A 25,976-nucleotide genomic window follows, 5' to 3' on the forward strand; every position below is an offset into this window, starting at 1 on the left:
TATATTGTAGATGTGTGTTCAAGATGAAAGCATTCTTGTGTCTGCTCAGCACTGTATGAAACTAGGTTCCAAAGGCTCCAGGTATATTTCTTGACTTGTTTGTACTAGTGGCACAAGTAAAATAACAGATGAACATTTTGTTTTAAATGCTTTCCTTTGGAGAGGACTCCGAGAGATAAGAACTTGATGCATTGGTTTCCATGTTAAACGCCCCATGGAGCTCCACTACATTACAGTGTGTGGATTCATTTATCCCATTCACTTATATGGTTTTACAACTATAGAGACAGAAACAAACACCACAAAGCTGTAGGTCCGTTTACTAGCTCGTTGTGGTGCATACTAAGATATATCTGTTGTGGACCAACATACTGCTTTTTGAGATGTAGTTAATGGCCTGTGGATTTCTTATTTTCTATGTGAAAAATGCAACTGCATGTCCAAACAGTTACAGTGGTGTGAAAAACTATTTGCCCCCTTCCTGATTTCTTATTCTTTTGCATGTTTGTCACACAAAATGTTTCTGATCATCAAACACATTTAACTATTAGTCAAAGATAACACAAGTAAACACAAAATGCAGTTTTTAAATGAGGGTTTTTATTATTTAGGGAGAAAAGAAATCCAAACCTGTGTGAAAAAGTAATTGCCCCCTGAACCTAATAACTGGTTGGGCCACACTTAGCAGCAATAACTCCAATCAAGCGTTTGCGATAACTTGCAACGAGTCTTTTACAGCGCTCTGGAGGAATTTTGGCCCACTCATCTTTGCAGAATTGTTGTAATTCAGCTTTATTTGAGGGTTTTCTAGCATGAACCGCCTTTTTAAGGTCATGCCACAACATCTCAATAGGATTCAGGTCAGGACTTTGACTAGGCCACTCCAAAGTCTTCATTTTGTTTTTCTTCAGCCATTCAGAGGTGGATTTGCTGGTGTGTTTTGGGTCATTGTCCTGCTGCAGCACCCAAGATCGCTTCAGCTTGAGTTGACGAACAGATGGCCGGACATTCTCCTTCAGGATTTTTTGGTAGACAGTAGAATTCATGGTTCCATCTATCACAGCAAGTCTTCCAGGTCCTGAAGCAGCAAAACAACCCCAGACCATCACACTACCACCACCATATTTTACTGTTGGTATGATGTTCTTTTTCTGAAATGCTGTGTTACTTTTACGCCAGATGTAACGGGACGCGCACCTTCCAAAAAGTTCAACTTTTGTCTCGTCGGTCCACAAGGTATTTTCCCAAAAGTCTTGGCAATCATTGAGATGTTTTTTAGCAAATTGAGACAAGCCTTAATGTTCTTTTTGCTTAAAAGTGGTTTGCGCCTTGGAAATCTGCCATGCAGGCCGTTTTTGCCCAGTCTCTTTCTTATGGTGGAGTCGTGAACAATGACCTTACTTGAGGCAAGTGAGGCCTCCAGTTCTTTGGATGTTGTCCTGGGGTCTTTTGTGGCCTCTCGGATGAGTTGTCTCTGCGCTCTTGGGGTAATTTTGGTCGGCCGGCCACTCCTGGGAAGGTTCACCACTGTTCCATGTTTTTGCCATTTGTAGATAATGGCTCTCACTGTGGTTCGCTGGAGTCCCAAAGCTTTAGAAATGGCTTTATAACCTTTGAAATTGAACTCAGGTGTGATAAACCACAGTTAAGTTATTTTTTAACAAGGGGGGCAATCACTTTTTCACACAGGCCCATGTAGATTTGGAGTTTATTTTCTCCCTTAATAACGTAAATCTTCATTTAAAAACTGCATTTTGTGTTCAATTATGTTATCTTTGACTAATAGTTAACGGTTTTTGATGAGCAGAAACATTTAAGTGTGACAAACATGCAAAAGAATAAGAAATCGGGAAGGGGGCAAATAGTTTTTCACACCACTGTATGTAAGGCAGGACTTCCTCCTGTAGTCAGGCACACTTTAGAAGGGGGGGTAGCCACAGGTTGGGCCACTCAGTAGGAAGGAGCCTACTTCATTTGTGCCATTGTATAATAAAAAAAAAGCACACAAATACACACAAATCTATTGGGAAAACTGCACATTCTGTTCCAAATCAAAACATTAAGAAAAATGTATTCAATCTGTGTTATTCCTTTACAAAAAGTGAAGAAAGGGAATATTAGGCAGTTCCAAAAAATAGCAGTGTCTGCGTTCTTCTTTACAAACTCAAACATTCATTTGAATCACTGAACTAATATTTAGCTGTATAAGAACTGTTTCTGAGAACTGCTGCACATCTGTGTTGCATGGAGTCAACCAATTGGCACCTGTTACATTCCACAGTTACATTCCACAATTCTGCGTTTCTTGGTTTTGCCTCAGAAACAGTATTTTTTTATGTCACCCCACAAGTTTTCTATTGGATTTAAGGAAAATTCAACCCTGGATTAGATAAACCTGTACCCCCCCCCACCAAGGTAGACCCTCCAGGCTAACTGCCCCCCAGGGAAATGCCCCATACTTTGTACTTACCCCTCGGTGCAGATTCTTCCAGCAGAGTTGCACACATCCATCTTCCGGCTCCTCTGTAAGATGAAGCACCAGACTTGCTTTCGCCAGCTCAGACCAGGTGAAGTGCATAGATCTCCCTCAATCTTCTGTTACTTACATCATAGTTTTAGTGGAAAAAGTCCCAAAAAATGCTGATTATTAGAATCAAATTGGGAGCAGAATCAGTAAATATTACTGGTAAGCATGCCGGAGACCTCTAGTGACCAAACAGAGGTAAAACCACAAACTCAATAATTTCTCCAAAGCATGCTATTAAGTAAAAAATATATATTTTATTCACATCAGTAGTTAAAAAACATGTATAGTATTCCCTCTAACGCGTTTCCTGCTTACCCAGCACTTAGTCATAGGCAGAATCCTAAAAAATGCTGGGTCTTTTCCTTTTGTGATAGCCTTGCAAAATTTTTTTGGGTTCCGGGTTCATACATTTTCTAACATATGGAACACAAACTATACAGCGGGCTCATGTGTAGGGCATTATAACAACTTATTTTCTTTATTAAGGTTTCCCTGGACTTGTGTAATGTAATGTATTTGCTGCAACATATACGTCCATTCAACTTTAGAATTTACCACTGTATTCAAATTAGCCTGAGCGAAAACCTCTAACGAATTTGCGCTAGGCATAATTGAACACTAGTGCATCTTCGCTTTGATTGATAAAGTAATGCTTGCGAAAATTCGCCAGCATTCGTCACCCTGGACACAACTTTGCATTCCAGTAAATTAGCGTTGTCTGAGCGAATTTACGCCTGGCGAAGTGGAGCGATGGGTGCAAAGCCGTTGCTGGCGAATTTTCGCAGGTTAATAAATTCTCCCCCCCCCCCAGGTGTTCGTTTGCAAAGTTTTTTTATTAACTGGAAGAAATGTACTCACTGCCAACTTTTGTAATCACATTTTATTAGTGCACTTTATACCAAACTTAACAGTACCAATAAGCAAATTGTTGTTGAGAAAATATGTATTAACAGCAGCATAGAAACATTACATGTTTGTAGTCAGAGGTATGTATGATCTCCTTGGCACATGTCATTTCCACAGGTCTAAACTCCTTGATCTTCCAGATGTAAGTACACTACACAACAACTAGGTCTTTTTTTATCCTCTATTTTTTTTGTTAAAATTTGCAGTTTGTTTAAACTGTATATAGTAAGAAGATGAGATTCCAAATCGATGAAATTGTTTTGTGGTGCAAATTTGTATGTTATGTTGTTTTCTTGCAACAGGACAATTGTCACTGACCGATACTAGAGGAAGCTGGCTATGTGCATATCCCTCATAGCCAAGTTTGACAGGTGAACAAGAGGAATGGCAGCTCCTCTTCACTTCCTGTGTTGTCATCCTTTGTGATCAGCCCAAACAGCAGAATAATATAAAGGCCGCCCTAACATGGCCCCTTGTTCTGTGTCTGTCCTTTAATACACCAATATGAGATTCGCTTGTGTATGATGCACTAAAGGTTGCCATAGACGCAAAGATAATATCGTACGAAACTAATTTTTGTACGATATTTGGTGCGTGTATGGTGGGAAAAGAGCCAACGGATATCGGCAGAAGACTTGGATATCAGTCGGCTTGTTGATCGGGCTGGACAGAAAATTTTGATTGGGTGCCTTTGAAGACACCCAAACATTGTCTATGGTTAGTGCTGAGTCGTCCGATACAGGTAGAATTCTATTGTTTCTACCTGTATATCTGATGATTCAGTTCTACACGTGTACTGAAACGAATGATCTTTCTTGGAAAGATCTTTTCCAAGAAAGATCATAATTGTTACGTCTGTGGCCACCTTTAGAATTGTTGCTTCCAATCCAATTGCATGGACTAAAGAAGCATGAAGTTATGTTGTTAAACGGAATAATCTACACAATCATCTGATTTTGTGACCTGGAAAATCTGCAAAACACTTCAAATAAAGTGAAAGTTTAGGTGAAGAAACTGTAATAAACGGCTACCTAAAGATTCATATGTTTATAGTTGTATTTTTTAAGCAAATCTTCAAATAGTAGACATTGCACCGTGAGCCATGGATATATCAGGTTACAAAAAGGTAGAACAGAAATTGATTCATTTGAACCTTTATACACTCCATCTGCATATGGTTTCAAAATACCAGTGTACAGATGTTGCAGTCATGCTGGTAGAGATATACAGACCTTCTACATTTAATATGATTTTTAAGCATCCCCCGACTGTCCTATCCAATGATCAAAGCAATTAAGTACATATTACTCTCATTTCTCAGATTAAATATACAAGAGAGACCCTGTCCCCACCCCACTATTTGTAAAAGAACCAGAACCATAAATGGTCCAGTTCTTGGTTTCCAGCTTTAACCTTACATTTCTGCAAGGCACAGTGCTCATTTACACCACATTATTAAATAGCCACCCTGCAGAGCTTCTGAAAGATCTCCAAGACACTACCATTGAGGGGGAGGGGAAAATGGAAGAGCAGGACAGGATGGCACTGTAAAAGACAATATATATGGCTAAATAGTTTATATGGATAATGAAACACACACCTGTATACTCGCAAGTTTGTATATCAGTATGATGTGTTGGAGATGGGATTGATAAACACTTTGAAACTACAGTTCTTAGTAGATCCACAGGTTCAGGATGTAAACAGGATATTTTTCATTCTTAAACTTAAAAAAGAAACAAAGCTAATTCTAATTCTCTCTTTAGAAGGCTACCCTGGAGGGATATAGTAGAAAAAATATGCAAGTAAGTTTTTTCCCACAAAAGATTTGCTGAACCAAATCCAAACCCTGAGCATTAAATGCTTATGAGTTGGACAAATCCAAACTAGAATTCTGGACTACGTGCATACCTAATACTAGGTATACTAAATTATATTAAAGGGAGAGGGTATTGATTTTGAAAACAATGTAACTGAGGGTGCATTTTAATGCTCAATAAAACAATGCTCTGCCATGTTGGAAAAAAGCTTGTAAATTCTAAGCAACATTCTAAATAATATTGGGGCAATGGGGCACTGCCTCACAGCAGTCTTTTGGGTGTTATTTAACTGCAAATTGTACAAAGTTTTTAGAGCTGCATATTAATAGAAAGTAACCATTATATCACACATGCTAGACAGAGGACCTATGCCTTATAGTTGTCTTAGTTTTTAAGAAAAAACAAGTATAACAAAAATGTACTTATAGCATATTTATATTTTTCCTTCAGGGTATACAGATTTACACATATATATATATATATATATATATATATATATATATATATAGATATATATATATATATAGATATATATATATATATATATATATATATAGATATATATAAAGTCCTGTACTGGTGCACTCAAAAAAACACAGCCTGGGTGCTGGTAAAATTGTCGCAACATATTACGTTTCAGAATAACAACCGCATTCAAAGGTCTTGTGAAAAATGAAAAGTGGATTTATTCAACGGTTCCTAAACTGATGACAGCTTCAATGTAGGGGCTAAATATATATATGAATCACTACATTCATTATGTTATAGCACCATGATGTGATGATGTCATTTCCTATTGACAAGGGGGTTGGGTGTGTATGTATATATATATATATATATATATTATATATATATAGATTGATTTGTGATACAGGCATGGTTGCCTTGAGAAAGGTCCCAGAGAGGACCAAAACGTCACATTGGCTGTACATGCATTTGAATTATTTCTTCACAAAGTATCTCAGTGTTGCTGGTCTTTTTTGTACTATATATATATATTTATAAATTGATTTTAAAAATAGCTTTGCATTCCCTAAATACTGACAGTTAACATTGAAAAAAGTGCCTGGTACGGTAAGCTATTGCAACCAAACCAGTGTTTGCTTTCATTATTTTAACTGTATTTTGCTGGTAAAAGCTAAATGCCGATTGGCTGCTAAGGGTTATGCTGGCATTAAAACAACCCTATTGATATAGTAGCATTTAACCTGATTCAAAATTCAGGACACAAGTGTTTCTAAAAACGAAGAAGCAAAATGCCTGCTTAACAACCCAAATAAAATCAACCGTAACCTGAAGTAACAATACATTTAATAAAGAAAAGCAAACATTCTTCTACCAACCAAACACTGATACATCAATTTCACTGACGATTTCATATGGGAAATAATTGCAAAATGGTCAGTTTTGGTATAACACAAACCTGCAGCATTAACTCGAGATATAAATGTAAGCCTTGCATAACCAGATAAAAATACATGGCATTTTTATTGCATATTTGTTTGGCGATTAATTCGTCTCTGGCACCAGAAATGCATAAAGTATGACTAGAATATACGATGCATCTGACACTACAGTGAACACACAGCCAAGTGATATAAAGTCTATCACGACAGCAGCACATGCCCCATTAAGTGGTCAGTAATATCCAGTGCATCTCCAAAGGGACCTGTACTCACCAAGTTTCTTTTATTTAATGCCCCCTTCTATAGACCAGTTGTAATATTCTTTAATACAAGAACTTGATTAGCCGTGTGTGCGAGTGCCTTGTGTCATAAGTACCCCTCAATAACAAAGAATTGCCAAGGTATTTCTAAATGCTTCTATAGTGCGTAATGTTAAATAAACAGGTATAGTGCTTTGGTAAATGTTTCCCAGACATCCATGTGCATGTATAAATACCCAAAGAATGGAAAATGATCCATATGTTTAGATGCAATTTACTCAAAATGCCTCTTGTTCATAGCGTAGTATTCAGTGCTACAAGTAGATGATCATAGTGCTAATCCGGTTTTTGTCATTGTTGTGCAGGTGAATCAACTGCTCAGTTATATATCTGAAATAATCAGGCCACCACAGCAAGGATGATGGACAATATATCATTAAACAGCACATTCCAATAACCAAATCTATCAAGTTCACTACGTTTCCTTCCCCGTTCAGCTGCAGTGAAGGCTAGTGTTTTCTTCCCATTGTACTGCTAGTTATAAGAAGCATGCTTAATGCAAGTTAGCCTTTAGCGTATTTGCAGAATAGAGAATCCCTGTAGCAAGTCTGACTATTCCATTTCATCCAGTTTGATACAAGCCCCAGAATCTGCTGTGTATAAAAGGCCGACTGAGTTGGTGTATGACTGTATTTATGTCTCTTAAAAGTCTGTGGAAAGGTGTTAAACACAATTAGTACTTAAATTAAGACATTACATACGGAAAAAAAAGGACAAATAAAATAAAAATGCACTTGTAACAATGAAAAATATGTGCTTTGTGCAAACACTGTTGACCATGTTTATGCTTCCATAGGACAACACACAGTGTATGCATTCAGGTCTTAACAGACCGGTGGGGCTGAGAAAATCATTAGCCAAGCCCAGTGTATAGAATCATGCACAAGGGTGAGGCACAGATGAGCTTCAATTGCAAAATACAGTAGCTAAATGCTCCCATCAACCCAGGACACAGCCTTGCATATACAGCATGCAGTCTATACAATAATACAAACGCAGTGGCACCTTACATGCCATTGACATGATCAGCGAAAACTTGAGCAGAGTCCCAGTTGTCACTGACTACACAACAAACTCCTTCCAGGGACTGCAAGGCTTCTTGAGCCATGACTGGGTCTCGGTCAAGCAAGTTTTGGGAAACAGAGAGGTGCCTCAACTTGATCTTTCCACCACGCTCCAACTTTTTTGCGAAATGTAGCAGTCCTTCTGGCTTGATGCAGTTGGAACTATGGCAGGATAAGAACATAAGTCAGTGGTTCAATGATAAGAAGACACAGCTTGATAACGGCCGTTATGAGTGTCTTAAATGACTGTTACAGAGTATGCAGCGATGGCTGTCTAGATACTATGAAAAAATCCTGTTTAACAACAGGTGACAGTGTGTACAAACTAACTACACAGTACAGAATTATAAATGCCCACCCAAAAAGGTTGCTGTATAATGTGCATATCTAGCAGTGATATAAATCAAAAACAACGGAGTAGTCTTAAAAACAATACACCTCTTCCTCGAGAGCCTTCTTCAGTTCAGGGTATGATGCGTGGCTTTAAATAGGAGTCATGTACAATCTTGGCAATTTCTGAATACCCTCTCAATGAAATACATTTAACATCGCCATGAGTGCCAGACAATGGTGTGAAACAGTGTAGTTATCAAGGTGTACGATTTTTTACAAATAAAATTTGCAAAAATGTCTATTAATCACTGGAGACTGTAATGGCTGCCCTGTATGTTATTAAACATGGAAGGAGAATGCTAACAATACCTGACATCCAGGTAGTGAACAGAAGACAATGAATCTGGGTTATAAAGATCTGCCAGTGCGGCCAGTCCATCATTCCCTGAGAAGATTAATGGAAGACATTGACTATTTACTGCCAGGTTAGACTGGTTACATTTCTGCTCACGTGTCTTAATATTTATAAAGAAATCGGTCAGTTCTCCAAAAGATAAAACAGCGTAGTTTTCAAAACTATTGTATACTGTATATGTGTATATATAGAGCTTCACAGCAGTTGAAGTAACAAATATAGCACCTCCTACAGTATATCGCTGACTGAGAAACAGAATTCTATACATATGTATTCTTCTAAATGGAAGCTACTCCATGCTGGTCCTTGCGAAGCAGTTAATTAAATTGCCAGTACAAAGACAAGCAGATGTTCATTATGCAGGGGATTATCTGTGAACTGGGAAATGTATTATTTACCTTGCAAGGTGCAAATATGGAGTTTGCCCTGTTTAGATTTAACAAATAATAAAAACCATATACTGTATTTTTGTGATGACATTATGTTTTAGTAAGTATGTTTAGCACAAGCCTCACTAATTGAACTTGTGTTAAAAGGGGATACTGGTCGCCTCTGTGTTTACCCTTAAAATCTATTTGAAAAAGCTAAATCACAATAAAAATTACAAAAACTATCTGAAAAAAAATATATAATACCCAGTCGGTTCCCACACAGCTTTAGGATTTTTACAGATGGGTTTCTTCTCAGGGCACCAACAAACGCAGCCAGAAACTCGTCTGTGCCTTTTTCAAAGAGTCGGCAAAAGGAAAATTTGATTTCTGCAAGACAACAGCATCAGTAATAGTCATTTTTCAGTTACTAAATAGCATTGATAAATTGCACTTCAGATAACAAATAAAACCCTGTGCTGTACCAGATTTTTAAGAGAGAACAGGGGTCAGATACTGAAAGGACAATTCCTTTATTGACTGATCCTGGTAACAAATATTATATCCTAGTCAAATAAAGTGATGAATCCTACAGTAGTTTATATGGAGAAGCCCAAGGATAGAAGTGAATTATTTAGCAAGCAGTCTGTTCTGGCTAGTGCTCCAGACGGCCTATCAGAACTAAACAGGTGGCTAGCATGCATGAGTTCAGAAAACCAAATAGAGATTTACCATATTTCCCATGTTCTTTTTTTGCTTTTTTTAAGGGCTATATGTATTACAATCCATAGCATTGTGCCAGCTCATTTAATCTCAAGTGGTGTCCAACTGTCATTATCAGTGGTGACAATTAAAAAATTGATAAATTCCATATGGCTCATCTGAAACCGTATTCTGCTGCCAAAAAGCTGCAGCAAGGTAATGTAATATATCCTTGTCTAGTAACCCATAGAAACTAATCAGATGTTTAGTTACAATGGGTATCTGCAGTGTCGGACTGGCCCGGCGGGACACCGGGAAAATACCCGGTGGGCCCCAACCCTCATGGGCCCCCGCCGGGCCAGAATCCCTCTCTAAATTTTTATGTTTGAAAAAAAAAATTCCCGGCGCTATGCAGCGCCGCCTGCGCATGCGCGCCAAGCGACGCTGTTGCGCATGCACACCGAGCGGCTTACTTGCTGAGCCGGCGTGACGGGTGGCCGGAGGGGGGCCCTCGGCAGCAGTCCCGGTGGGCCCCAGTCCCCCCTGTCCGACCCTGGGTATCTGGACAAGTAGAAAATGTAAGACCATTTTATTACTCTAGCTACAGCTTCTCTAGTAAACTATTCTTTACAGTGTTTCCCTATGCATGACTACCACAACATCAGGACACCTATGCCAGCTCAATATAGGGGCCATTAGAAAAAGTGTACATATTATGTGGCACAGTGCCACTAAAACCATAGAGGGAAGCTACAAATTTCCCAGACTGCTCTATGAGACCCAGCATATGAGGTGCACAATAGGGCCGGGAATCAGCATGTAATATAATTGCAAGTAACGTTATTGTACCCTGTTAGCCAGTTAAAATGTTACAGAGCAACCAATTTGAACAAAAATTAAAGTGGTTTAAAGGCGATACCTTTATTGGCTAACTAATATATTCATAGCAAGCTTTCAGAACATTTGTTTCAGAACATTAGTTTAATTTTAGGTTATCAGCCTGAAAAAGGAACTAAAATGTTCTGCCAGCTTACTATGATTATCTTAGTTAGCCAATAAAGGCATAACCTTTATACCACTTGTTATTTTATATTTTAAAAAGTTTGCCCTGTAACATGTAATATGATAATAATGATAATAATGATATAATTATAATGAATGCAGGTGTGGTGAGTGATGTCATCACCTGAGGGAGGGGAGCTCTTCCCAGGAGGAAGCAGCAATCCCCTCAGACAGAAGTGTAAGGTGGCTTTCTGGAAAAATGGGTTTGTGTGAAAGACCCTGGAGAAAAACCAAGGCAGTTGCAAATAGTTACATGGACTACCACCCTAAGTGGAGGGCTAAAACTTTGCTGCAAAGACATGTATAGCCAGTCTGCCAGTGGAACAGGTGGTTACTTTTGTTACTCTTTCTGTTACAAATTACTTCTCTCTTAAAAATTCTGTTGTGGTTAAACAGAAGGATTTCTGTTAAAAGTTACCTGAATGTTGCCACCTTTCAAGGTTAACATTTAAGTGAATTCCCACAATACATAAATGATATGACCTGTAGTGTATATTGCATGCCAGTTATTCATGTTTGATTTAAGTAGCCTAGGTAAAACAACTCAATGGCATTCATGTTGGTTCTCTATTGCATGAATTCATTAGTATTCTAGCCAAACCCCGTGGAGATGTCACTTCTAGATGCAGTGGAACCTCAATTAATTATTAGGGTGGTCTAAAAATAGTGATTCACTGTTGACTCAACAAGGGCACGACCAAGAATTTCAGTGTGACGGGTTTTTGTTTTAGCACAGTTTAACTTACATTTAATTCAAACAACACAAAAAGAGTATGAACTGTACTGCACTATTTTCTGGGAGCATAAATAATCCTGGTGCTCTAGAACAGATGCTTTGTGCATGGAGAAAAGCACTATGGCCAAATAAAGTACTGTTCTGACATGTATTGGTTATAAATCAAATTCATTTTGCATCATACACATACATGTACTTTACCTTCTAGGCTAGAAGAGTTCAGCAAGAGCACAATTTCATTGTGCATATCTGTCATCTTCATGTCATGAAAGCTCAGTCTCTTGAGTGCTTTGTTGTGTTCTAAAAACATACACACAATCATTTAAAACAAGTTAATCTAGTTTACAGTACATACCGATCCAGAAGTCACTTCAGCGAGACTGCTTGACTAGGAATATGACATGAAACCATACGTGTGTTCAGTTTCAATATTGTATTTCATTTAGTCAACAATAAAAATCAGCTGTTTGTAGAACAAGTAGAAATTAATGTGGCACATTAGACTGAACTCAACGGGTAGGACCCTCCTTTCTACTGTGTCTCATACCACATGGCACTTAATCTTTGTGTATTTATTCTTATTTATTGTATTCATTATAAGCCTTGTCCTCCCTGTGTGTATGTTTATATACTGTAAGATTGTTTAGCACTGTGTATCTTTGTAGTGCTTTATAAAGTTATACATACATACACACATACACAAATTACCTGCAAGTGTACGAAGCACGCACTTCAGATCTTCTGTGCAACTAAAGGTAGCATTGTCCAGGGAAAGCTCCAGGAGGAATGTAGATGCTTTCAGCACAGAAACTAAATGCCCCACTGGCAAAGGATCTTGGGGGAACCTGATTTCTAATTGTTTTAATTGATTTTCTGTAGCAAAACACAAAATCATATGAGCAGTGAGTCATGATGTTACTTGACAAATACCAAAAACAGTGGAATACTGCATAACCTTGCTTAGCTCAAAACCCCAAAAATCCTCCTGTGTAGATGAAATTACTTATTATTGATCTTGTGAAGTAAAAAAAAAATCTTGATTATAGTATTCAGTAAACTTTCCCTTTTTATCACCAAAAAATGCCTCCTCTCACTTCCTCACGTGCTAATGCTACATACACCTTCCAAGATAGGGCATGGGTAGACCACACATGTCAAGAATCGGGCAATATGGTAGAAAATGGCCAAATTTACCTGATAATCAGATGTGTTATGTATGGCCAGCTTATTCTTTTTTTACTGAACATGCTGCTTTTTTTCTCTAAACACCTTTAAAGGGGAACTATCATGAAAATGTTATATAAGCTTCAGAATACTGAAATAAGAAACTTTCTAAATATAATCTATTAAATATTCTGTTCTGTTTCTGAAACAAATAGATTTTTGTACTTGCCATTAAATCCTTTTCTCTTGTCTTACATTGGGGGACACAGGCACCATGGGGATCAAGATCCTGTTGCTTGGAGAAAGGACACTAAAAGGTTAAAGTGGCTCCTCCTGCTCTGAGCTTCATCCCCAGCCTACCTCCTCAATCCTCAGTTTTCTGACCAAAAAAGAGATGACGAGCCCTACCAGTTGCCAATGTGAAGAGAAGGAGCACCTCCCCAATGCAAGCTAAGCACGGTATGAACCACCTGCTGTTTGAACTTGTTGGTATTTGAACAATAAGATTATAGAATCTATTAACTGATCAAAGTTAACTTGAACTAATACAGGGAGGGAAGGCCTGTGTCCCCCAATGTAAGACAAGAGAAAAGGATTTAACGGTAAGTACAAAAATCTATTTTTCTCTTGCCTAGATTTGGGGACACATGCATCATGGGGACATCCCAAAGCTACCCATGAGGGCAGGACTTTTTATCCCTAGTGTTCAGGGAATAACTGCCTGCAGCACTTTCCTCCCGAAGCTCGCTTCGGCTGAGGTGAATGTATGCACCTTGTAGAATTTGAAAAAGGTGTGTGTGGCTGACCACACTGCAATCCTACAAACCTGTTTTGCTAAAGCTTGGTGGCGAACTGCCCAAGAAGTGCTGAGTAAATGAGTAGAATGAGCTTGAACCCGGAAGGTTGTGGACTTACCTCGTAACTCATAGGCCTTCAGGATTGCTGACTTAATCTATCTTGCAATGGTGGCCTTAGATGTCTTAAGGCCTTTCCGTGGTCCTTCTGTAAGACAAAGAGGATGTCCACCTTCCTTATGCTCTTGGTAGCCTGGTGTATGTTCTGAGAGAACGAACCACATCTAGGTTGTGTAACTTCTGTTCCAGCTTTGTCTTTGGTTCAGGACAAAATGACGGAACCACCAGGTCCTGGTTAAGATGGAATTCTGACACCACCTTAGGAAGAAAATCCGGGGTAGGTCTCAACATCGCCTTGTCCTTGTGAAAAATCAAAACTGGTGGACGACAGGATAGAGCTGCTAGTTCTGAAACTCGTCTAGCCGAAGAGATGGCTAATAGAAAAACTACCTTAAAAATAAGCAGAGGTAATGGAATTGAATCCAATGGCTAGAACGGTTGCTCCTGCAATACGGAAAATACCATATGGTAGGTGAAACTGACACAGAACCACCAGTGCGTCCACTGCTAGGGCCAGCGGGTCGTTGCTTCTTGCGATGAACCCCGGAAGCTTGTTGTACTTGAATGCCATTAAGTCTACTTCCGGAATGCCCCTCTGGGTGTGGGCTCCACTCGCCCTGATCTAAGGTCTCGCGGCTGACACAATCTGCTATCCAATTGTCCACCCCTGGGATATGAACTGTGGAGATAGCTGGTACTGTGTTTTCCGCCCACAGCAGAATTCGCTGTGCCTCTGCAAGGGCCGCTCGACTCCTTGAGCCTCCCTGGTGGTTGATGTAAGCCACCGCTGTCACATTGTCTGACTGTATTCTTACAGGTATCTCGAAGTCTGTGTGACCAGTGGAGCAATGAGAGGTGGATCGCTCTTAGTTCCAGGATGTTCTGTGACAACGTCACTGTACTGTTAGGTCTCCCAATACTCCTCCCCAACCTTGTAGACTGGCATTTGTTGTGATGACCGGTGACTGGAAAAGGGTTTTCTTGACTGAAGTGTTGTTGGTCGAAGCCACCAATTGATTGAGGTTCGAACTAGTTCTTATAGGGGAATCCTGCGGTCTAGGTCCACTCGGTTCCTCCTCTGGTGTTGGAGTCTCTGTAAGGCTCTGGTGTGGAGCTGCACGTATGGAATCGCGGGGAAGGATGACACCATAGTCCCCAGTACTCTCATGGAAAATTGTAAAGGTACCTGATCCGCTTTCTGCAGACTTGACAGGAGCCCCTGCATTGACGTGATCTTGACTGGGGAAGGAAGGCTCTTCTCACTGAAGTATTTAGGACAAGCACTAAATATTCTGTATTGTGAGATGGTAGGAGTCGAGATTTTTGGAAGTTCATCTGCCAGCCTAACAGCGTGTCTGCATCACTGTCCGAAGATGAGCTGCGGCCAGGGCCATGGAAGGGGCCTTTACCAGTAGGTTGTCCAGGTATGGTATGACACTCACTCCCTGCAGTCGCAGGTCCTCTAGAGCAGCAGCCATGACCCTTGTGAATACAAGGGATAGTCAGAAGGGGAGTGCCACGAATTGCTAATGTTTTGCCACTGAAAAGCAAAGGAACCGGTGGTGGTTGGGTATGTAAGAGGACATGCAGGTATGCATCTTTGATGTCGATCGCCGCCATGAAATCCTCTAAGTCCAGGCACATTAGGACCAACTGGATGGATACCATCTTGAAGTGATGCTTCTTTACAAGGTTGTTTAGTGCCTTTAGGTCTAGCACCGAGTAAAAAGATCCGTCTTTTTTAGGGACTAAAAACAGGTTTGAGTACAAACCGAAGCCCCTGTTCCTTTGAGGGACCGTCTGTACTACTCCGGAGGTGGTCAGGGCATGTAGAACCCCTTGGAAGGCGGAGTGCCTGGGTTCTCCAGTAGGTGAGCCTTGGGATGAAAAAAATCGCCTTGTGGGGTAGATGAGCGAATTCTATGAGATAGCCCTGGGATATGACCTGTAGGACCCAGGGATCCAGGACTCTCTGCCATCACACCTCCCGAAAGTGACTTAAGTGTCCGCCTGAGAGCAAGCTTTCGTGGGTTGGGCTGCTTCCTGACCAAGAAGTGCTCTGCCTTGACTGGAATCTGGGGCGGATTGGAGCTTGTTGTTTTTCATGTTGGGACCTTTGCCGAAAAAACGGTCGCCTCTTGGGTCTGTTTTGCGGAAGTAAGGTGCTCTTGCCTCCTGTAGCTTTTGAAATTATTTTCTCTAGTTCATCGCCGAAAAGTTGTTTTCTGAAAAATGGGACCAACCAGAGGCCGCTTTGAGGTAAGATCTGCTGACCAATGCTTTAGCCAAAGAAAACATCTAGCTGCAATGAATTGTGCCGAAGCCCTTGCGACGAGCTTGGCTGCGTCCAGGGTCGCTTCACAAATATATGTGTTTGCGTCCACTATCTGAACTAGAAGGAGGTCTGTGGAGGGGTCTTCTGAGACAATGAGCTGGGCCAAACCCAAACCTCCACTGCCCTGGAAACCCATGCGGTGGAAAAAATAGGTCTGAGAGCTCTGCCTGCCGCTTTGAAAATCGCCTTGCAGAAACCCTCAAATCATTTGTCGATAGGATCCTTAAAGAAAGCCATATCGGCTACTGGAATGGTGGTGGTCTTTGAAAGTCTCGAGACCGGTGGCTCCACTGCTGGGGGTGAAGACCAAAGGTCTGTACAGTCCTGAGGAAAAGGATAAGTTTGAGTAAAGCACTTGGAAAATTGGACTCTATGGTTCGGCGTTTTCCATTGTGCTTTAACAATGTCACCCAGCTGTTCATAGGCTGGAAAGACACAAAAAGACTTCTTGAAAATGTTTTTGGTTGGCTCTGCTGAAGGCAGGTGTCTTCAAGACATAGTGCCTGTAATACTGCCTGAATCAGGCTCTTGACCTCTTTTTGTGATCTAGGATCTGTCCCTCTTCCCGATGCCTCATCCTGTTCATCAGGCGAAGGGGGAGGCCGCTTTGTGGCCGACTGCTGAGTGACCAGTCTATGAGGCTTTGTAGATGCTAGGTACTCTAGGACCTTATCTAGAGTCTCTGGTATTCTGGCTAGGTTCTGTAGACCTGCTAGAGATAGAGCGTGCACCAACTCAGAATCCGAGCTCGTTTGATTAGCCGTAGCTGTTGCAGGCAGCAGTGACTGCTGCAGGCTTACAGGCTTCACATATTCGCTCAGCCGGAACGCTAGCAAATTTATGTTTATAAGAAGCACATGCCAAACACGAAATTGCATTGGTGGTACGTGCAGTTGCCTGCTTGGGAAGGGACTAGTCCTCTTCCCTGCCCGTCATGGCTATACTATCTAGATAGTGCCACCCAGTAAGTTAGGATAATGGCTATATTAGGAGAGTCCAGAGGAGTGAAGGAGAGAACCACCTCGAGTGTGATCTGTGGAGACAGAGGGAAGTAGTGAAAAAAAAACCCCACATTAGGGCCCATATAAAGAGGGAAGTGTTAATCCCCAAGAGAGAGGGAGAATAAGGGAAGTGTAACTACCTGTTCATCAAGGTAGGAAGGAATGGTGCGGATCCAAAGTGGCCACCAGCGAGGTTTCCCGGCTTTTGGTATAGTACCTTATGGCACCCATCAGGCGCGTGTGCAGTGCGCAATGGCGTAGGCGTGGTGCCAGATAGTAGCACTGGGAATGGCGCTGAGGATCTTCATCCCCATGGTGCCTGTATCCCCCAATCTAGGCAACAGAAAATCAAGTTTATCTTCACTATCCCTCTCTAGGCATCTGTTTTTCTTCATTATCTCTTCATGCAGGAGTTGCAGATATTCATGCAGATATTCATTGACAGTTAGATCCAATATATCTTATAGAGGGCCTCTTTTTGCCTAGAAGATGTATTAGAGTTCACTCTTTTAAAATCACTGGAAATTCTGTCTCTCTACATTCAGAATTTGTGCAAAAGACAGTTATTTTTAGTGATGTGCGAATCTCTCCTGTTTCGCCAGAAAATTTGCAAATTTCCCGCAAAATTCGCAAAAATCGTGAAATCGGCAAGTTCATGAAAAAATATTCTACCATTTTCACAAAAAAATACTGAAATTCAAACATTTTTCACGAAAAAATTTAGCATTTTGAACGTTTTCACTGAAAAAATCAAGCAATTCGAACGTATTCACGAAAAAATAGAGCAATTCGAACGTTTTCACTATAAAATCGAGCAATTCGAATCTTTTCACGAAAAAATCAAATAATTCACGAAAAAAAATTGTGAAAATCGGAATTTGACAATGGCGAATTTTCACGGGAGATTTGCGAATTTATTCGCCTGCTGCGAAATGTGGGAATTTGCTGCAAATTCGTTCCAGGTGAATTTATTCACCCATCATTAGTTATTTTGTTAGATTTTGTATGTACAGTACTGGAATCAGTTATTTGAGTGAGCTCTAATACATCTGCTAGGAAAGGAAGCCCCCCTATAAGATATATTGGATCTAACTGTCAATGAATATCTGACACGCAACTGCTGCATGAACACAGAATGAGAAACAATGCTGAGAGAGGAATAGTAAAAATAAACTTGATTATTTCAGAAACAGTCCAGAATTTTCATGAGGAAGCTTATTTTACATTTCCATTTTCGCGATAGTTCCCCTTTAATGTTCCAAAAGTGGAAACTATTATTTAGATAAAGTTTGTCTTATTATGTTTATATATTTTATTTCTCCTATATGCTCTTTAATTAAAGCAGCTCAGCCTTAATTCAGTAATCGAAAAATAAAACTTAATTGTGCAGGTTGGGTTAATTTTCCATTGACTTTCCATTAGAAAGACAGAGAGTACCTTTGAATTCTGCTGAAATGTCCTCCGATGTCTCCTTCTCATTGTGGTTCTCCAGGTCATAACTGAGAGACAAAAGCTGAAGTGAAGGAAATGTGGTCAGGATAGTGTTGGCCAAGTCCAAAGTGGGGACATGTGTTGTAAAATCGCTCATGGAGAACATACTAAGAGAGCAACCTGGACAGCGGGAAAGTGCAGAGAGAGCTTCCACAATAAGGAAGATGTTGGCACCTAAATCTGAGACAAACAGAATGTATTTTCAGGAGAGATCAGCATGCACAAATTTATTAAAGGCCATTATCAAGGTTAATTAAAAGCAGGTGATATAAATACTTAAGTCTATTTTTGTAAAGTAAACTTTGAATGAACAGGGGTAGGACCTCTCCAAAAAAAATAAAGGTTGACAGCCATCTGTACAAAAATATTATTATTCAAACATGTGCATATGTAGTTTATAAACGATACTATTCAGAAAATAACAGCCTCTGCACTATGTGAACCTTTTCACGTGTTACATGCAGGAACAAACACTGTAGCAGTATATATGCACAGCCAGCACTGTATTTACTATATACCCCATTTCCTCCTGTTAGAATGAAACCCCTCATCTGCGCTAGACGTATGGAAAAAGTTCTAGCTATACGTGTTTATTAAATCCCCTCTAAGGCACATCTTGTCTGTAACACTACTTTAGGCTAACAAAATAGATTGGCTACTCAATCACAAGCATACGCAATACATTTTTATTTCTTCCACATACCATTATACGCCATGGTTAGCCTTTCCAATGACACCCAAGAGCGGAGAAGATGACACAAAAAGTGACAAGAGCTTAGTGTGAGGGGAACATTGTGCAAATTTAGAGCTCTGACACTTCGAAAATGATGGGCACCATCAGGAATTGGACTAATTACTCTTCTTTCCTCCACAGGAGGTAAATCATCAAATAAGGGCACTGTAGACACTTCTGAAGGTTTCTCATTGGCACTTTCTTTATATCCTTTGTTCGTGTTCAAAGCTTCTCCCTCACCTGCGCTGGGAACACTGAAAATGAAATCATACAAGTCATCTGGATTTGATCTAATGCTATCCTGAATATCTGCTCCAGATTTGAGATTTTTTCTTGAGGTAGATGCTACTTTACTGCCAAAAGTATTGGGAGGCAGTAATGATTTGTGACATGTTGCTTTCCTGGAGTGGGTGCTCCTAGATACTCGACGTGGTGGGTTTTCAGCGCTGCTGTGATCAGAACAGTCGGTGACAACACTGTGACTAATGTTCAAAGGCTGCAGGCTTAGCAAGGCACTTTGGCTGCCCATGTCCTCTTCTACATTGTTCTTAGAATGCATATTTGACAGATCTGCAGAGCTAGAAGACTGCAGAAGGCCTGTCTCTGGTCTTTTTTCCTGGAGCTCATCACTGTTAAGATTTAGTGATTTTTTTAAGCAAAGTGTACAGGGACAGCTCGCCTGCTTCTGCCAAACCCCTGCACTTACACTAAGTATCAAAAGCAAGAGATTGGTGTCAGGAGAAGGCCAGGAGAGTAGAGAAACCCTGTTCACCTGGCCATGATGTACGAGACGATGGAGAAGCAACCTCAGGGACCTTTGTGTGGCTTGGTCAGAAGAGCGTAGATGGAGGAATTTCAGAGATTCAACAGACCTTGCAAGACATTCGAGCACTGGCGGTGTAAGCTCTGATACTCCTTGTTGTTTATTGCAAATGGTAAGCTCAGTAACGTGCGGTGCACTGTGCACCAGAGGAGAAAAACGCTGGTCATTTAAACGCTGATCAGAAGAAACTTTCAAAATTCCACGAAGAACATTGTGAAAAAAAGCTTCCAGAAATTTCTTCCTCCAACATTTAACAGTCTGCAAGCAAACAGAAAAACTAAAATCAATTAGTGTATAGACATTTACTGGCATTGCTGGAGGGGTGTCATGCTAGAGTCCTGCATGGAACCAATTTTTGAAACCTGGACCCTCAACCCATATTTTTACCCACTTGGACCCACTATCCAACCCACAACTGTCCTAACAGCAACCCGATCTGCGACCCGCTGGACAACCGGAGGTGCTGGTGCTGTAAACCACAAGTGACTTCATCAGAAGTAGGCAGGATAGAAAAAAACATTTTAAATATGTGTAAAGGTGTAAAACATAATATAGATAAGACCCACAAACCCACAGACTGGCAAGCCTACATCTATGCCCGCACCTGGAAGTCCTACCTGCAGGTACCTGACCCGCTGGCACACCCATTAAATGCATAATATAAGCTAAGATATTTGCTTTAAGCTAGCAGTTCTTTTTTTCCTATTTGGTACTATTCACTCTTTGTATGTTGCAAAAAAACACCGGTTCCTAACTCACCCCGAACCTTGAAGGCTTGCTTTTCATAATGTCATTCCACAGCTTGCACCAGATAGACTGAGTAGAAAGACCTTTAAAAAGGAGAAAAAAGTCATACCTTAACCAACTATTCTATAATTATCTCCCAGTGACATCCCCCCAACTTCTGTTCATATCACAGTTTCATCAAGTCGGATCTTGCCCAACCCAACATCACTTTGCCATGGTAAACTGGTCTTGGTTCGGAAGGAGCATCTAATACACACTACTTTAAAACTGGAGGTGCGGGCTAATAGAGCCCGAATTCTGGCTGGGGATAACAGTAGTTTTTTTTAAAAAGATGCCCCCACCAGCGATACGCTACCCGCACCAGGAGGGAGCTCCCAGTTTGAGCAGCCACGTCTGTCACTCAAATGCGCATAATGAAAAGCTGCTCCGAATTGCTCATTATGCGCATGACGTCACATGCACATTATGTGCATGTGAGTGACCGGACATGGCTGCGGGTAGCGTATCGCTGGTGGGGGGCATTTTTTTTTAAAAAAAAAATACTACTGTTATCCCCAACCGGAATGCGTGCTCTATTAGCCTGCACCTTTTGTCATGGATAACATTTTTACCCAACAGGTGCCCTTTAAAGGGGTAGTTCAAGGTCAAGTTCATTTTTAGTATGTTGCACAATTCCCTATTCTTAGCCAATTTTTTTTTACATATTAAAGGGATCCTGTCATCGGAAAACATGTTTTTTCAAAACGCATCAGTTAATAGTGCTGCTCCAGCAGAATTCTGCACTGAAATCCATTTCTCAAAAGAGCAAAACAGATTTTTTTATATTTAATTTTGAAATCTGACATGGGGCTAGACATTTTGCCAATTTCCCAGCTGTCCCTGGTCACGTGACTTGTGCCTGCACTTTAGCAGAGAAATGCTTTCTGGCAGGCTGCTGTTTATCTTCTCAATGTAACTGAATGTGTCTCAGTGGGACATGGGTTTTTACTATTGAGTGTTGTTCTTACCAGGCAGCTGTTATCTTGTGTTAGGGAGCTGTTATCTGTTTACCTTCCCATTGTTCTTTTGTTTGGCTGCTGGGGGGGGGGTGGGAATGATTGAAGTTTATCAGAGCACAAGTCACATGACTTGGGGCAGCTGGGAAATTGACAAATTGACGGATTTCAGTGCAGAATTCTGCTGGAGCAGCACTATTAACTGATTCATTTTGAAAAAAAAATTTTTCCCATGACAATATCCCTTTAAAGTTCCGTTTAACAAAACAGACCAGATAGCTTGTGATGCTTAATTAAAAACAAAGACTTTTACTTCAAATAAAATAATTTTCATTATTGGTGATACTAGTACTTTACCTGCATAATGTTGTTGCAGAAGTACATTACAAACCATCAAAACCAGTTATAATGTTACTGTACAATCATACCTTTCTTAACAGCAGTCTGTTCTATTCTCTCAAGATAATAAATGTTTAATAGTGGCAGAATTCCTTGCAGGATAACAGCTGGCAGCCCTGTAAAAACAAACATTTCCAAGTAAAGAACAAGCTTCTCAATGGATTACAATCTAAAATCACACGAGGGTGAATTTCATCTAGGGATGCTGAATCCAGGATTTTGCCTTTTTTCAGCAGAATTCAACTTAATCCAAGTGTATGGCCAAACTGAATCCTTTAATCAGGTGAATTTGGCCAAATCTTAAAATAGTAGATTTCTGGATTTGGTGCACCTCAAATTATTTCAAAAGCCATTTAGCCTGCTTGTAAGTTTATGGCATTTTTAGCTCTTTGCAGTTAATCCACAGAGCATACACAGTAACTCATTTCAGACATTTATTTGTGCTAATTCACCACAGCAATTAATTACAAAATTGTGAAAATACAATATAGAAACATAATCTCAAAACATACCACAAGGTAGTGTGGATTATATCCATACCAAAGGGCCACTATCATTATCCCACCTATTACAGAAACCTGGATAAATTATTTCCCTCAGTAGAAAATGCTTACTCAATAGAAAGTTATATTATTCACAATCATAACATAGAAGCAGATCTATACATTTCATTCCAGTGCACTGCTTATAAACATTTCCACATTCAAATAAATAATATTTTGCCTATAACAAATGTCTATGTGCTTAGAAGCAATATATTATTATTCAAGCAAAGCCAAATAAGATGTGTGAACCTCCAAAAACATGAAAGTGCATTGTGTTAACTTAAAATCGACTACATCATATTATTTTAAAGTGCATTAATTTATCAAAGTGCACTAGTGCAACTGAAGATAATAGGTGGGATATTGCTAGTGGCCCTGTGGTATGGATAAAACTTTAATAAATAAATGAACCTTGGAGTATGTATGAAATAAATATGCAGGTATACAAGGGATGTGACCTGCAACAGCCACACCTCCTCCCAGCAGTGCACAGGTCAGAATCAAACTCAGTATAAATATAAAGAATGCTCTCATTACCTCAGGCAAGTACTATATTGCAAAAGCATCACCATTAAGGAAGTTACAAAAGTTTGTATGAAGCATTGATGCAGCCATGTAACATACACACAGTCTCTGACATGATGTCACTTGCACTTCCCCAATATCCTCATTGTGAGGATTTACATTAGCATTTATGTTTCTAGGATGATGTGATTTCTTCTAAGTGCTAACATAAACTACATAGATAAACTACAGTCCCCACAGCAACCTAATGGGATTGCAATGAAGAACTTGGAGACATGACTGCAGCAACAACACGGGCTAAATTACAAGTGAGATACATAACATGGATTCAACAAAACCCCCGTCTGTCAGAAGAGTCCAGAAATGAAAGGAATGCTAGTTCCCTTCCCCCTCCCCCCCCCCCCCCCAAAAAAAAACCGTCACTGCCCGGGTGTTTCGCAGGCTTACCCCACACGTCTTGTTCCAGTTTCTCCATGTTGGCATTCACTACCCTGGCACAGAGCTCAAATAGAGTTGCCGTCCCTCCAGCATCTTCCACCGCATGATCCATGGCCTAGGTTACCCTGATCACCGCCACTCACTCATTTCAGGGGAGAACCGAAACCAAAAGCAGCGGACAAGTCAAGAGGGAGCAGAGCGGGCGATGAGCCACTTCTCAGTGGGGGTACATGGCAGCCATCTTGAGAAGGTCGGCCAGCTCTGTTTAGATCACGTGGCGAAGGTGGCATCGTCGCTAACTAGCCATCTTGCGAAGGTCAAATGACTTATTGTGGCAGTCGAGTATTCTTTATGTAACTGGTGGTGGCCCTTGCGAATAAATGCACAAACTGCTTGTTTCGAGCGTTTATAATTGAAATTTCTAAGAGGAGTTTTCATTTTAGAATAATGCAAAATGCCAATAAATGTTCCATGATTAGGCAGTTCAGCTGTCCAAGGGGGCATAAGGTCAAAACCAGATATACTTTGCATGTACGTTTAGGGAAAGGGCAAGTGACACTTCCCTACATTAAAAAAACAACGCCTATAATTTCGTGGTTGTTTATATATCTTTGTAAACTTGCCATAAAGTAACTAATGGAAACAATGGACAAATTGTCTCACAAATCTGTCGTCTTGAAGCAGCTCCAGACTGGTAGTGGTAGCCTGCCTGTGTTCTGGTCAATGAGGAACTGCTGGCACTTTAGCTTGGGCCTCGGTGTACTAGAAATGGCAAGCTTTCTTTTGAATCTAATTTTTTTTATATTGCAGTCCTTAGCACCATTAGTGGTTGCCACCTTTTATGGAAAAAAATACCGGCCTTCCTATATTTTTATCTTTTTTCCCTATTAATAACATTGGGATCAGCCGGCCAGGCCTATAAAATAACGACCAGGTGGCAACCCTAGGTATAGGTGACCTCTTGTCTCTTATATATACCAAATATGCGTTCCTCTTAAATAAAGGCCCTTTACAGACGTTGAACTATCTATTTGCTATGACTTAAAAAGGCACTATCACTTTAATGGAACATCAAATATGTAAGTTCTATTCTCGTGCATCTATAGCACTTTTTATTTTATGTGTGCATATACTGTACATTCATTCATATGTTGGTGATAGTTCCATGCATAAGTGCACCAGGCCAAACTTATGGTTGCCACCTGGCTGGTATTTTACCAGTCTGGCGGGTAAAAACGATGGTTGATAAGAGTAAATTTTATACTTACCGTAATTTTCTTTTCCTGGAACGTACTCATGGCAGTGGGTCACTTGTATGTATCCCTGCCCCCGCAGGATTGGACAGAAAAACTAATTAGCATAGCAATTAAAAGCTCCCTCCTCCCCTTTCACCATCAGTTCTAGGTTTTCCCAAAGTCAATAAGGGAGGGATAGTGACCCACTGCCATGAGTACGTTCCAGGAAAAGAAAATTACGGTAAGTATAAAATTTACTCTTTTCCTGTTCACTAACTCATGGCAGTGGGTCACTTGTATGATATGCCATAGCAATAAAGGGAGGGCAAATGCTGAAATAATATATTTATTAAAGAAAAGAAACTGTTTGCAACACAGAACGACCAAAATTAGCTTCTGTAGCTGACATTACATCCAACTGGTAATGTCTAATGAATGTCTGCATTGACGACCAAACTGCTGCTCTGCAGACCTCTTCAGAACTCACTGAAGACTGGAACGCCCATGACGTTGCAACTGCTCTGGTGGAGTGAGCTTTGATTAATGCTGGCTCTGGCATCTTTAGGGCCTTATAGGCCTCTTTGATACAGGAGGTAATATATCTTGCCAAAGTAGACTTAGAGGCAGGAGCACCTCTTTTAGGGCCATCTGGGATCAGGAATAATGAATCTGACTTCCTGAAGTCTTCGACTCTTTGAATATATATCGACAATGCTCTGGCTACATCGAGCCGGTGCAATTTTTCTTCTAATTCATTAGACGGATCCTTGTAGAAGACTGGTAACACAATCTCTTGATTACAATGAAAAGAAGAGGATACCTTTGGCACAAATTTTGAATTAGTTCTCAAGACTATCCTGTCTTGATGAAAAATAAGGCATTCCCTTGCAATTCGCTCACTCTTCTGGCCGACGTTATGGCGACCAGAAAAACTACTTTAAGAGTTACATTCTTGAGTGGTACCAACTGTAA

At 40.3% G+C, this 25,976-nt stretch overlaps 1 protein-coding gene across 1 annotated transcript; it reads right to left on the reverse strand.

Moving 5' to 3' along the window:
- Positions 1-6,547: 6,547 nt before the first annotated feature.
- lrrc41.S (leucine rich repeat containing 41 S homeolog) lies at positions 6,548-24,117 on the reverse strand. The gene is made up of 10 exons (XM_018260865.2): positions 23,779-24,117; positions 22,291-22,377; positions 20,880-20,950; positions 19,268-20,378; positions 18,511-18,744; positions 12,368-12,532; positions 11,861-11,959; positions 9,427-9,549; positions 8,746-8,821; positions 6,548-8,205 (listed from the first exon to the last, which is right to left on the reverse strand). The coding sequence occupies exons 1-10, from the start codon at positions 23,879-23,881 to the stop codon at positions 7,986-7,988; spliced, it is 2,289 nt and encodes a 762-aa protein (XP_018116354.1). The 5' UTR covers positions 23,882-24,117; the 3' UTR covers positions 6,548-7,985.
- Positions 24,118-25,976: the final 1,859 nt, after the last annotated feature.

The sequence above is a fragment of the Xenopus laevis genome, chromosome 4S (genome assembly GCF_017654675.1).
Source record: "Xenopus laevis strain J_2021 chromosome 4S, Xenopus_laevis_v10.1, whole genome shotgun sequence".
NCBI lineage: Eukaryota > Metazoa > Chordata > Amphibia > Anura > Pipidae > Xenopus > Xenopus laevis.